The following is a 14,795-nucleotide window of genomic DNA, read 5'->3' as shown; positions in this document are numbered from 1 at the left end:
ATAGAGTAAGATTCTTAGGAAGCTTGACAGGTTGGGCTCTGAGAGGTTGATTCCACACATGGGAGAGCCTTGGACCAGACGGCACAGTCTTAGAGTAAGTAGTCACTCATTTAAGTCAGAGATGAGGAGGAACTTTTTTTCTCTCAGATTGTAGTGAATCTGGGGAATTATTTATCACAGAGAAATAACTAGGCTGGTTGTTATGTATATTTTGTATTATGATCAGCAAGGGAGTCAACAGGTATGAGGAAAAGATAGGAAAGTGGAACTGAAGATCATCAGATCAGCCATGGTGTCACTGAATGGTAGTGCAGAATTGAAGGGTTGTGGTCTCCACTTGTAGCAGTGCTTGAGACAAACAGCAAAAAACTTTAAGGTGGAAAGGAGTTAAATAGGAGAAAAGAATAGATAGATATGCTGATAGAGTTGAAGAGGTGGGTTGAGATGCACAAAGAGGAAAAATACCAGTAAAAACATTTGGTAAAATGACCTGCTTTGTGCTGTTCACCCTACAATTTATCAACAGAAGTATCATTTAATGAAATTTTACAGTTGTTAAAAAGAATATAAAGGCAAGGAGGCATTGAGAAGACTCACTGAAATTGGGAAGCAAATATATTCTGTGGCAGGTTTGAAAGGATAGGTCAATCCCTCAGAAAGCAACAACATATTTCCAAAATACAATAAAGCACTAATATCATAGATCTCAATACAGAGTAATTAAATTCGATATTTTATCCACAATTCGGGCTGTTGTGTGTATGGAAACAAACAATCACTGTAACATTCACCAGGATTCAATAGTCTAAGTACCCAAAGAAAGATCAGATAATCAAACAAAATAACACATTTGCAAACAGTTTATAGGCAGTAAAACAATATCACAACTGAGAAATATCTATCTATCTATCAGAAAAAGACCAAAAGAGTGACTTAACCTGGTCCTGTCAGAAATGCTCACATCCTATGAAAGGATAAGACCTTTAAGGTTCTGAAAGGGTTCAACAGAATAGACATAAAGATGTTTCCACTCACTAGATAAACCAGAACTAAGGGCCATAAAAACAAAAACCCAATAAGGGAGTTCAACAGCAACACTTTACCTAGAGTGGTGAGAATGTAAATTTCGTTACCACATACAGAGGAACCTCGACTATCCAACATTCAATTATCCGAATATTGGATTATCTGGAAAGATCTCGATGTTCAGCTAAACTGTGTTATCCAGCATTCAATTATTTGGAATTTGATTAACCAAATGAAATACTCCCCGCTCATGCCCCTTAGATAATCAAGGTTCTTCTGTGCAAAGAATCATAGAATCCCTACAGTGTGGAGACAGGACTTTCGACCCAACTAGTCTATGCTGACCCTCTGAAGAGTTACCCACCCAGACCCATTTCCCTATATTTACCCCTGACTAATGCACCTAACCTACACATCCCTAAACACTATGGGACAATTTAGCATGGCCAATTCACCTAAACTGCACATCTTTGGATTGAGAGGAAACCAGAGCACCTGGAGGAAACACATGCAGACACAGGGAGACTGTGCAAACTCCACACAGACCATCGCTTCAGGCTGGAATCGAACTTGGGTTCTGCTGCTGTGAGGCAGCAGTGCTAACCATTGAGCCACTGTACCGCCCCAGCTATACAATAGCTGAGATAAATGACATAGCTGTATTTTAGGGGGATGGACAAACAGGAGAGAAAAAATAATAGAAGGAAATGTTGGTAGACTGAGAAGAACAACGCGAGGTCAAAGATGGCCTTTTAGCCTCTTGAACTTGTGATGGAAACATCAATAAGACAACAGCTAATTGTGGCCTTAACTCCACTGTCCTTCCCTCCATAAATCTCAGCTCCTTTTTCAATCAAATTATCTGTCCAACTCAGCCTTGAAAATATTTAATGACCCAGCCTCCATTGCTCACTCGAGAAGAGAATTTCAAAGTCTAATAGCCCTGAGAGATAATATTTCCTTACTTCAGTATTAAATCCTTATTTCTAAGCAGAGGTCCTCGGATCTAGATTCCATACCAGGAAAATATCCTTTCAGCATCTAACCTATGAAGCCCCCTCAGGATTTTTTTATGTTTCAAAAAGACCACTTATCATTCTTTAAACACCAACTAACACAGGCCCAAGTTCTCACAGAAAAAAACCCTATATCACATTTAACACAATGCTTGTCAGGTTGACTCAGATTTGGACAACACTAAGACGTGCTTGAGAAAGTGAAATGTAGTATTTGGTTATTGCACATACTGCTTGCTTTGATCCATATGGCCACCTTAACAGTATGATTGCTGCATACAGACGGATCATGCCAGACATCCGCTTCAAGAAGTTGTCCTGCTGCTCAACGCTATTGTCCAGCACTCGGTACCCCAGTAACCTATGGGAGAAAAAGGATTAGACTTGAATGGCACACCAAGTGTGAATATCCAAATTTTCCATGTCTTCTCTCGCTACAGCATCATGCATATAAAACTGTAGCACAAGGTCAATTTTTGCCACATCAAATCCATGCTCCCAGTGGAATGAGGGATTAAGCAAAACATACTATCTATATGACAAATATGGAAAAAATAATTTTGGAGAGAAATACAATACACCAAATGGTATGGACAAGATAAAGTGAAATAAATTGACTTTTGGTTAGACCATGAAAGTAGGGTTAAGCTTCTAACTAGCACTGACGTAGGACCATTTAGCCCATTAATCCTGTTCTGCCATTTATCTGAAATTCTAAAAGTAATTCTGGAACAAACGGGGGAATCGTGGTACTTTTCAAGAAAGCTGAGCCCAAGAAATGCCCTTCTTTATTAATCTTTTCATTTTACGACGAAAGACCAGAAGAAAGCAAATTAAAAAATCAAAATACAAAGAAATTGGAAAGATGCTATAAGTAGATATGAAATGTGAAACAAATGTCACATATACTATAGTCAGAAGCTATCCATTCTCAGAACAAACAGGGTGAACAAAATCGCAGCCAATCAGTGCCTGAACCTCCTCACGGTCATGACCACTTGCAACCTGTGAATTGTCAACAGGAGTTGCAAAGGGAAATCAAGTTTTTAAAAAAACAATATTTCCTTCTCTGAAGTAGAGCAACTCCAAATAGAGAGTCAAAGCAGAAAACCGGCAGTTTTAGAAACATCTTCTAATTAGCAGATTTGAAATACCAGATTGGCTTTAACAATAGACAGCTGGTAGATAGAAGCAGACATCAGATCAATTATGTTGGCAGTTTTGAGGGCGTAATATTGTTCAGGGAATTCTACCTTTGGTATTCTTCCTTTTGTTGCCCGTCTTTCCATGAAGGGAAAAATGGTACTGCATAGGGGCACTTTCGGTGCAAGTGGGCCAAGAAAAGATCGCCAACCTTTGGGTGAGACTCCCAGATGCCTGAAGCAACCACTGCTATTGGAAACGCAGCTTCATGGTGAGACGCCACTTCCTCCTCCCCTTGTTTCTGTGGACAATAATGAAGAAAAGCAAGGTTAAAAATCTAAACCAATGGTTTACCTTCCTTTCCATTTGAAGCGGAGGACATTTTATACCTGCCTTGAACCTTTTAAATATAGCATAAAAGCTGGACCCAATTTCTATAATCTTCAGATGGTCCAAGTTACAAAGTAAACCTCAATATACTTAATGAAAGGTAACGAATGGGACCAAACCTTTTGCAGTTTGGAATGGAATGCCTGAAAGTGGAGCGTAAGCAGATTCGCTAGTAACTTGCAAAAGAGAAGTAGATACATACTTGAAGGAAAATAATTGATAGGGAGATAGGAAGAGCAGAGGAGTGGGATGGATTGGGTAGTACTATCACAGAACTGACACAGACATGATGGGTTGAATGGCCACCTTCTATGCTGCATCATACTAGGATACTATGAAACCAATGGTGTTATAATGTGTCACATACAGTGACTAGGTACAATAAAGATACATCACATGTCTCAAATTGTTTCAGATACAATGAATGAGCTATTGTTATCACATAGCCAAATTTGCCATGTTGCACAAAGCATGATCCCACAAAACAACTAAATTGGGATTCGTGGAATTGGGTGTTCGTTCATGCAGAGTGTTTGTTCAAATCCTACTGAGTAATTCAGATCACGAAGTCTACAAATAAATTATCTGCCCATTACCAGCAGACAGTAAATTAAGATGAACCCTAAAAAGCAAGGAACATTAGTTTGCTCAAAGATTGTGAATTCAAAGTGTTACTTCAGAAGCTTGAGCAAATGATCAAAAGGACATCCCCTGCAATGCTAAGAGAAAGCTGCACTGCCGGAGATGCGGCCTTTCAAATGAGACATTAAATTGAGGCAGAACCTGACTTCTTAGTTAGATGGAAAAAAACTTACTGCACTATTTTGAGGGGAGCAGGTGTGTTGCCCCTGGTGTTCTGGCCAATATTTATTCCAAAACTTTAAAAAAGAAAATCTGGTCATTTTACCCCATTACTGTTTCTGGGAGCTTCCTATGTTCAAAATGACTTCCATATTTTCTGTATCACAACATTGAATGCACCTCAAAAATACTTTGCACACTCACCACAAATTTTTCTGCTAGTTTGTAACAGACAAAATCTTTCCCTTGTGGGTGTTGAGAAATTGCCACCATCTTCCCACCTGAAGATATTTGCTTGCCCAACAGCAGATTATTGATTTTTTCAAAGATTTCACGCAGATGGGACCCTGGAGAGAAAAATGTGGAGAAACTATTTAATTATCTTTCATACTTCAGACATTAACATTCTAGAATTTAAGATGATTTACTATGTGCAGCATTTTCACAAAGAGCTAAAATACTTCTTAAATATTAAAACCTACACAAATGCAACTTTTACCTTCACAGTGCATTACTACATTAGTTTTACACTACTAATGAGGCCACCAATATTTTTGACTGTCCTCATTCTGCAAGGTAAATACAGAAGATGATGGTCACTCAGTTTGAGACTGACGTATATCTTGTAATTAAATAGGTCAGAAGATGTCAGGTAATACCTTGCAATTTCAGATTTACATAAACAATTGCTGAACCACAATAGACCAGGAAGCTCTGAATTTCAGTCACCAATCTGCACTGAGTGAAGGGATCGCAGCTAGCGTATGGATTGGAGTAAGAACCCTACTCCCACTTCTGGAAAATGCAGGTCAGGTTTCTGATATAAAGAGACCCCTCTCCCCACTAGGTGTGCACGTGCAGACTCCAGAAGGTAGCACAGACCAGCCTCAATTATCTTTTTATTCCCTTCTCCTTTCAGTCTTTGATGAACAAAGACCACAAATGTTCACCCAAAAGAAACTTCCAACTGAGCACAATGCAGGAAGGTGACTATCCCTTCTGGAACTACAGAACTCTTGCAAGATGTTGATTCCTGCAATAGACAAGGGATGCAAGAGCAGAAAAAAAAAGATATAAAAAAAAGACAGCAATGGAATAATGAAACCAAAAAGTGGGCATGTGTTGAAGACAGCAGAAGGACCTTAGGGAAGTGACCAGTGAGGAAGACGAGGAAGAATACAAAATACATAAATTATGCCATTAAGTCAATAAACCAACCTCAGGGATGATCTTCACTTACCTGCTATGGAGGAGATCTGACCAACAGGAATGGTAGCAGCTTTTTGAAGGTCCATTTTAATCTTCTTCACCTAGAAACGAATGCACATGTAAGCAGTTTTCTCATTATCAAAAAGAAGGATTTTTTAAAAATTGATTTGGGTTTGTAACCTGTCTTTCCCTTATATGGCAAGTCTTTAAATAGTCCAGCAAACTGCTTTACAGTATTCTATGCTGTAGGGTGCCGATAACAGTCAGGGGAGTTAGTTGGTAGGAAGGATATCCTGTGGAATGAGATGCCCCGGACACCCCTCCCCAACCTTTGATTACCATCATCACGCTATCCGTCTTGGAAGGTTAAAGCATCCAATTTTGAAGAATTGGGGTAAACACTGCCATTTAACAAGGTACCCATTTGCCCCTCAAAAGCAAGCATAAATTCTGGTTCCACCATTTTTTCTAATACGACAATCCATGTGCCAAGAATATCTATGGCATCCAGAGTTACCTGAACAATACCAGAGCTAAAGCAGTTAAATTAGGAGAATATGTTATTTAGAATGGACTTTATGATGATTAAAGGAATTGATGATAGAGTAGAGAGAGAGGACACTATTACCTCTTTGGGGTTTGGTGGTGGTGGTGATGGTGATGGGTGGGTGGGTAGGGGCTAAAACAAAGAAATAAGCTTCAAAATTAGACCTAGTGGAAATCTGGAACACTCTGCCCAAAACACTGCTCAGAATCAACTGAAAATTTCAAATACAGAGAATGATATTCCTCTTCTAATACAATCTAGACAGTGCTAACCATGTTACCAGAGAATAAATCGTGATCAAAATCTCATTACAATTCAAAATGGAAGTACTTGGTTTACTTTACCTTGAAATCCTTACTGTTGTTAAGATCGTTAATGGATGCTGCACATTGGTCACAAATATCCTGCAAATGTTGATACCACTGCATACTGCTTGCATCTGCTTTTATCTGCAGCCCTGTCATTTAATTACAAAAAATGTTCACCTTGAACTTATCAAAGTTCAGCAGATTTCAAAGTCAGTTTAAAATTTTAAAAAGGCTTGCATTTACAAGGCACTTTTCATAACCACTAGACATCTCAAAGGACTTTACAAAGCAATGAATCATTTTTTGAAATGGAGGCACAGTTGCAATGTAGGAAACCCAGAAGCTAATATGTGCACAGCAAGCTCCCAAAACCACAATGTGGTTTGATAATCTGTTTTTAGTTCAAATGTGTATATTGGCTAGGACACTAGGGATAACACCCCTACTGTTCTTCAAAACAGTGTCACGCATCTCCTAAGCCCAACTTCTAAGAGAGATTTTGCTCAATGCTGATATTTGAAACTGAACATAAATTTAGCCTCTGGATCATTAACTTAGTAACATATCCACAAGAATCTACCCACTGACAGGAAACAGTTGGTTAAATGACAATCGGATAACTTCATAGTCATTTTTACTGTTAAAAGTGCACTGTAAAAGATAACTCCGCAGGTTACATAAAAGGAAAATCCAAACTTAACAGGATAATTTCACATATCAAACTAAAGACCTGACAGATGTGGACTCCAATGAGGAAGGGAAAGAATGTACCATTGTCGAATAAGTGAAATGGCTAATTGCTTTCATTTCAGAAGCAGCAGCCCCTATGGACAGTGGAATTTATTCCTGGACTCCATTCTTACGCTGAACCAGAGTGTACATTTGTTTTCTCCTTCCTGTACGGAAGTTGAGGGGTGTTGGAAAAGAATAGCCAATTCTATGATCCACAGCCAACATTAAGCATATTCATTGCTTCAACAATGAATCAAGGAGTCTGTTAATTAAGTTGGCTAAATGGCTGGTTTTTGATATGCAGAGTGATGACAACTGTAGGCTTTTAGACCCACACCATTTGATTAGATTCCCTACAATATGGAAACAGGCCCTTCAGCCCAACAAGTCCACACCAACCCTCAGTAGCCCATCCAGACCCATTCCCCTTCCCTATATTTACCCCTGACTAATGCACCTAACACTACTGGCAATTTAGCATGGCCAATTCACCTGATTTGCACATCTCTGGATTGTGGAAGGAAACCGGAGCACCCGGAGGAAACCCATGCAGACACGGAGAGAATGTCTAAAGACAATGAGGTGTGATGTTTTCCACTCCGGCTCTCTCTGGGATGCCACCCTTCACAATCAATCAGATTTCACACTGACCTTGCACCTTTATAAATACCTTCTTTACGACTGGCTTTCTCTTGTGGCACTGGCTTTTCTACTTCAGCTTTGACTTCCTGCTTTTTCTGAAGTGCTTTCTCCTCCTCCTCCTTTAACCTCTTCTTCTCGGCAGCTGCTGCAGCAATTTTCTCATGCATGTCAGCGATCAGCTCTCGCATTTGCATCAAAGCTCGCTCCGCATTCAGAATGTCCTCCTGAAGTGGCACACCACCCTACATTTGGATAAAAGTGATTTGAGAAAGATAAAGGTTCAAAATGCAACAATTCTTGTTCTGAATGGCAGAGCAGGCTCAACAGACAATACAGTCTACTCCTGTTCCTATCTTAATTTCTTTGCTCAAAGGGCAGTGGCAGTCCTACTTCATGCAAACCATCGATCTTCATCATTATCACTTCAGAGCATCAGCAGGTTACTCAGGCAAAGTCAACTGAGCTTTCACCAAAAATCTGCAAACTGGCACTTGCCAAGAGGAATTCGTTTTCTTGAAATCAGAATAAGTCATTCAGCCCAACATTCCCACAAATTTGTGTGGGTCCACAGTAACCTAAGAGATATTCCAAAGGCCTTGCTCTGGAAAAATGTGCGCACGCCCACAGAAAACAATTTAAGCAGCCCACGTGCTGAAAAAGCTTCAAAGAAAACATTGATTCAGCTCAAGCCTGTTTTGCCATCATCTTAAACAGCTTAATTTCATAAATTGATGCCCTAACCCTGCAAAGACCTAAACATTAAAAGTTTCAAAACATTCAATTGATCTTCAGCTTCAACAGATTTTTGGAGGAAGAGGATGTCAGATTTCTAATGTTTTCCATCAAGTATTGCTTCTGGATATCATGGCTGAACAACCTAGTTCCAATTTTAAAGGTCTGCTCCTTGTTCAGGATTGTCCCCCAATGGAGCAAATGTTTTCTCTCTATTGACCATCACGACCTTACTCAAATCGCCTCCAAACAGTCTATGCTCAAGGGATTAAAACCTTAGGTCTTCGAAACCCTTTCCTCAAAGTAATCCTCTTAACCCCAGTGTCATTCTAGTGAATAAAAGCAAAGTACTGTGGATACTGGAATCTGAACAATAAACAAAGTACTGGCTTGATTCAGCAGGTCTGATAGCATTTCAAGTTCAATAATGACACTTCTTTGCAAATGAAAAGAGCTGGAAAAAAGTGGTGGGCTTTATGGTGGAGGAACATGTTGAACAGATGAAGATGCCCCAGATCAAAATACAAAATGAGTGCTAATGATAGGAGAGAAAGGCTACGGATGCAGAGGAGGTACTATTGATGAGTGCTAACAGAAAAATCTGTCAACTCTCCCGATAGCAAACTCATACAAACACAACACATGGTGAGAGGGGGGCAAAAAGAACAGAGTTGACCTGGAATCTTTGAACTTAATATTAAGTCCTGAAGGCTATAAAATTCCTAAGCAGAAAATGAGGTGCAATTCCAGCAGCTTGCTTTGGGCTTTGCTAGAACCCTATAGTAGGCCCATAAGACAGAAATATTAGCAAAGAGTACTGGTGATTCTGCACTGTATCCCAGTCAACACCACAATGTTCATGAAGGTGTGGCAACTAGATTCAGAACACTGAACTCTAAATGGGGTCAAAGTAGAGTTTCATTCAAATCTATATTTTCCACCTCTTTATAGTCCAGACCATCATTTTTAGGAGAGTGTATAGTAGGGCGTTGAGAAGTGTCAGCCCAGAACAACGTTATCCAATGTTTTGCTGTTTTAATTACATTGCTGTCAAGAGTAGGAACCAACCAACTGCTGGCATGGCAGAAACAAATCAAAGTTTGGATCTTATTGGCTTGCAATACCCAATGATCTACTAAATGCCCCTTTCATTTTCCCCATATTCTTCTTTAAAACTCTCTGTAACAAATGGGATATGTAGGTGTGGAATATGGAGTCCTTTGAGAGGGGAGGAACTCTGTATGTGCGATTGTGTTTTAAACATAAACAATTTACCATGGGCGGCACGGTGACTCAGTGGTTAGCACTGCTGCCTCACAGCACCTGGGACCCAGGTTCGATTCCCATCTTGGGCGATTGTCTGTGTGGAGTTTGCACATTCTCCTGTGTCTGTGTGGGTTTCCGCCACAGTCCAAAGATGTGCAGGTCAGGTGAATTGGTCATGCTAGATTGCACATCGTGTTAAGTGCATTAGTCAAGGGTAACTATAAGGTAGAGGAATGGGTCTGGGTGGGTTACTCTTTGAAGGGTCGGTGTGAACTTGCTGGGCTACTTGTTGGACTTGAAAGGCCTATTTCCATTCTGTATGGAATCTATTCTTATCTAAAATTCACTTTTGGATTGCTAAATTAAAAGTGAATTCAGCCAAACAGAACCAGGTACTATACATTTCTGCATTAGGCTTAACCTTTCCACTTCATTGGGAGGTATATATCAGGAGTCAGGCAAGGGTATTAAACGTTGATGTACCCTGGTTTGCGGACAGAAGTCAAGAGACTAACCAACCATAATTTAACTGAATGCTCCAATAGGCACAAAGGACTGAAGAGCCTATTCTGACATTCCTTGAATGCAGTCTAATAACTTATATGTTAAATACAAAAGATGAATCTGATGTGGAACCGCTGTTTGTGCTCCTACTCACTACATCCCCAAAAATCAGTCCACATAAACTTTGCATTAAAATAAATTTACCAGTCAAAATATTCTTCATACAACAAATTAAATTCAAGACACTTCTGAAAACCTTTCTCTTTGAAACTATTCCAATGGTTCCTTGTGTGGCACAAAGACAAGATTTGTTTACTATGCTGTGTGAAGTGACTTGGGATAATTAAGTACACTAAAGACATTAAGTAAGGCACCATGAGAACCAACAAACAAGGAAACCAACACTTCTGAATCGAGCCAGTGTCTGAATTTGGTTCAGAGGCTTCAAGCCAAAATACAGTAAAAAGCCAGTTTTCTCCTTTCCTGATTCTCAGATGTTGACTCCATTCTAAGTTAGGTTTCCATGGACACAGGGATGTTTCTAGTAACTATTTTCAGCAAAGACTAAAAACAAGGTTAACTGGCCACTGAACGGTGGTGGGGAGAGGAGAGTAGTTAGAAAGAAGCCTAATTAACAACAGGCGCATGCATACACATACATACATATTACAGATATTTTTAATCAACCTGTTCAGACATGTTATAATACATGTCAGAGACAGGTAGCAATGGAACCCAGACCAGGTAAAGAGATTACCCAAGCATCACAAAAGTCTTTACACACATTACATATTCAGTAGATTGGAGTGTAACATTGTGGGCAACTTCTTCTCTTAGCTATGCCCCAAGGGACTGAGGAAAATAATCAAACACAATTGAAAACTGCATAAAGAAAGTTAAAAATCACAACACCAGGTTACAGTCCAACAGGTTTATTTGGAAGCACTAGCTTTCGGAGCACTGCTGCTTCATCAGGTGGTTGTCACCTGATAAAGGAGCAGCACTGGTGTTGTGATTTTTAACTTTGTACACTCCAGCCCAACACTGACTCATCCAAAACATAAAGAATAGGTAATCAATAACCTTGTGGAAACTCTTTAAGGAGGGGGAGCTTGCAGAGTAGCTATGGGAGGGTACTCCAGTGTATTCAATCAAGACAGCTGCAGGCAGAGCCATCAATAGAATTGTTAAAACCAAAGATGAGCAAAAGACAACAATTGGAGGAGAGTAGAGATCTGTTGGGAATCATCTAACTCAGTGAATGCTGGCTGATATCATCTGGGATCTTCCTCCAACTCCTCCACCTCCCACTTATTTAGGATTTAACACTGATAAAATTTTAATGTCAAACTCATTGATGCAATGCACAAACCTCTGATGTGAGCTTAATCACTCCTGACACCAGGCTACAAAGCTGATTGCCGCGGTTACTGTATCCCGAAAGGTCCAGCCCCACCAGCTCCTTTTGCTTGAAGTAGGGCTCAATCTGCATGTTCAGATGCAGCACCTCTGCCTGGATGCAGTTCAGCTTCCGAACTCGTTCCCGGCTCTCTGCCTGCTTCTGACGCTCGAGTTCCTCCTGGCGCAGTCGCTGTTGCTCAGCTTCTCGAAGTTTCAGATTTAGATTCTTCAGGAAATGGAGAAAACACAAAAAAAAGAGAGACACATGCAAGCATGAAGAAAGGAACATTTTGATTAAATAAATCATCTTTCATGACCATGAGATTTTCCAAGTTGCTTTCCAACTACTTGAAATACATCCAGGAATGTTGCCACGTGTTTTGAATGGTGTAGTTCAGCCCACATGCATGCAAATAACTTCCACAAACAGTAACATGATAATAACCTGATCTGATCGCTAATCTGATTGATCGATAGCAGTCAGGATACTAGGGAGAATTTACTCCACAGTTTGTTGTTCTTCAAACAGCACCACAGCATGTTTTAAGAGCCTTTGACGAATGCTTTAAGATTTCTTAAGAGTGTTTTACTAATGAACCATTACTAAAAATAAAATTTGACTTGTCACTCTTTCCAGAGCTGTTTTCAAGGTTGGTTGTTTGGAAAATGGAGAGATCAATGCCCCCAGCTTTGAAATATGTCAGAGGATCTTTGCTAACCACATAAGGAGGGGCAGGTAGGCATAACCTCACTTTCGCATCTCATCTAATGACCGCATTGCACTGTCTGAATAAAGATATTAAACTGGATGAAGAAATTAGATGCTAGTGCAGTAAACACACACAAACAGGGGGACAGGATGGGGTAGTGGTAATCCACAAGTCCAGGGCAATGCTCTGGGGTCATGGGTTCCCATTAAAGCAACTGTTGGCATTTAAAACCTAAAGAATAAATCTGGAATTGAAAGCTAGTAGCAGTAATGGTAAATTTGAAACTACTAAGTGCGATAAAACCCACCTGATTCTCTAATGTCCTTTAGGGAAGAATATTTGTCATCTTTACATAGTTTGATCTAGATGTGACTTCTGACCCATAACAGTGTGGCTGATTCTTAATTGCTTTCTGCAATGGGCAAGGAAGCCAATCGGTTCAAGGGAGACTAGGAATAGATAATAAATGACAGCCTTGTCAGTAACCCTTGTCAGTAACCCTTGACATTATTTCATGTCAGTAACATGAAATAATAAAGAAAAATAGCTTGAAGGATATGAGTGACAGATGTATGATTGGTTTTCGGAAGTTTCACTTTAATGAAAGTCATCAAAAACTACAACAGTTTGAAAAACAGTTCAGACACTGAGAAGACAGCACTTCTTTTTTAAAAAAGCAAGGCTAGATATTGTAAGACGAAATGGCAGATTTGGCATTCTGGAAGGTAAGAGTGATTGAAGTTCCTTTGTCCCTTTTACTTTTCAGTGGGCAGAAAGAGCTTGTTCCCTGTAGCCAGCCAGCTTACTCTCACTGTGAAGACTCTCAGACGTGGAAACAGACCACTTGCGTACCATACTAGAAATACTCCAACGCTCAAGACCCTTAGGCATTAAGCAGGATGGAAGGAAAAGCAAGGTGTGGTGGGGTGTGGGGGTTGCAGGGATGTGAGGAACTAAAAAGTAAACAAGTCTGCTAGAGAAGACTAAAGGTCCCACTCATCTTAAAACTTTGCTTTTGAGTGATGCTAAAAGTTTCTTTTTTAAACATTCCATTTCCAGACTAAAGAACCACCAAAGGGAAAACAATTCTTGAGTTTGGACAAATCCAAATAATCAGAAAAGAGAGGACTGATCCAACATTCAAGATTGACATTAAATGATGATTCTGTGGCTTTCAAAGCTAGTTTTTCAAATATGCATTGCATGTTCAATTATAAATTACAACATGGAAACCGATCTTTCAACCCAAGCTGTTCATGTTGGTATTTATCCTGTGAACAGTATCCTAACCCAATATGCCGTGCCTCTGTATTAGAGTTATAGAGATGTACAGCATGGAAACAGACTCTTCGGTCCATGCCGACCAGATATTCCAACCCAATCTAGTCCCACATGCCAGGACCTGGCCCATATCCCTCCAAACCCGTATTCCTTTAACTCCCAAGTCCTCTCACTTCTATTGCTAAATATTGACATGATCTCTGCTTCAACTGTTAACTCTAGCTCTGTGCATCTTAGAGTACTACTGAGCATTTCACTCCTCTTGGCCTTGGGATTTCTTTCTGCCTTATCCTGGATTTTCATTTGCGAGTATGATCTGCATGTGTCTGTGTACTTGTGCGTCATTAGCCAGGAGTGGATGTGAGTGATATACAGAAGTGCCATGTGAGACCTGACGGACTAGCTATTTTATTTCGTACTTGTGATTTCATACAACACTCTTAAAACTAAAATGTTTCTCCTTTCTTTTTGTCCTAAATCCATTGCCAATTTTAAAATACATTCCATATTCTTCTTTATGCCTCTCTGTATCCAATGAGATTCGTAGCACAAGTTCTTTGAGAGGGGAGGAATTTTGCACATTTGTGTTTTAAATATAAACCACAAATTCACTTTTGAACTGCAAAAATAAAAATGAATTCAGCCAAACACTTCTGCATTAGGCTTAATTTTTCCACTTCACTGGGAGGTGTGTGTTAGGAGTCAGGAGTCAGTTATAATATCTTCAATCATCCAGTAATTTTCCAATGAAAACTAGGCTTATTGATGGCTCTGCAAAAGAGCACGCTCACATTTCACTGCTCTGTACCTTAGCTCTGCGACGATGCTCTTCCTTTAACTTTTCTTGACGTCCTTGGGCTTCAATTGACCTGGAAAAGGTTTTAGATATCAGATGCCATACTTCTCGCCTTTCCCCAAGTGAAAGGGTTTACAGACCTGTCATATTTGTGTACAAGATAGAAAGTATTTGCAGGGCTTCAGGTGCACAGAAGTTTACTATATAATTATCAGATTCGATAGAAAATAGTTTTTTTTGGCTTATTCGAGCGATGTATACGTCACTAGAGAGGTCAGCATTTATTGTCCA

General features: G+C 39.8%; 1 protein-coding gene across 1 annotated transcript in view; it reads right to left on the bottom strand.

The window, feature by feature from the left end:
- The window catches only part of gle1 (GLE1 RNA export mediator), a 59,338-nt gene that overhangs the window by 18,008 nt on the left and 26,535 nt on the right, over positions 1–14,795 (bottom strand). The window contains exons 5-12 of the mRNA XM_072565982.1: positions 14,517–14,577; positions 11,689–11,943; positions 7,843–8,056; positions 6,477–6,589; positions 5,617–5,686; positions 4,581–4,723; positions 3,296–3,486; positions 2,274–2,403 (exon numbers count right to left, since the gene is read on the bottom strand). Coding sequence (XP_072422083.1) covers positions 2,274–2,403; positions 3,296–3,486; positions 4,581–4,723; positions 5,617–5,686; positions 6,477–6,589; positions 7,843–8,056; positions 11,689–11,943; positions 14,517–14,577 — 1,177 coding nt within the window. The remainder of the gene's footprint in view (positions 1–2,273; positions 2,404–3,295; positions 3,487–4,580; positions 4,724–5,616; positions 5,687–6,476; positions 6,590–7,842; positions 8,057–11,688; positions 11,944–14,516; positions 14,578–14,795) is intronic.

The sequence above is a fragment of the Chiloscyllium punctatum genome, chromosome 49, assembly GCF_047496795.1.
Source record: "Chiloscyllium punctatum isolate Juve2018m chromosome 49, sChiPun1.3, whole genome shotgun sequence".
Taxonomy (NCBI): Eukaryota; Metazoa; Chordata; class Chondrichthyes; order Orectolobiformes; family Hemiscylliidae; genus Chiloscyllium; species Chiloscyllium punctatum.
This window is presented reverse-complemented; position numbering and strand designations above follow the sequence as displayed.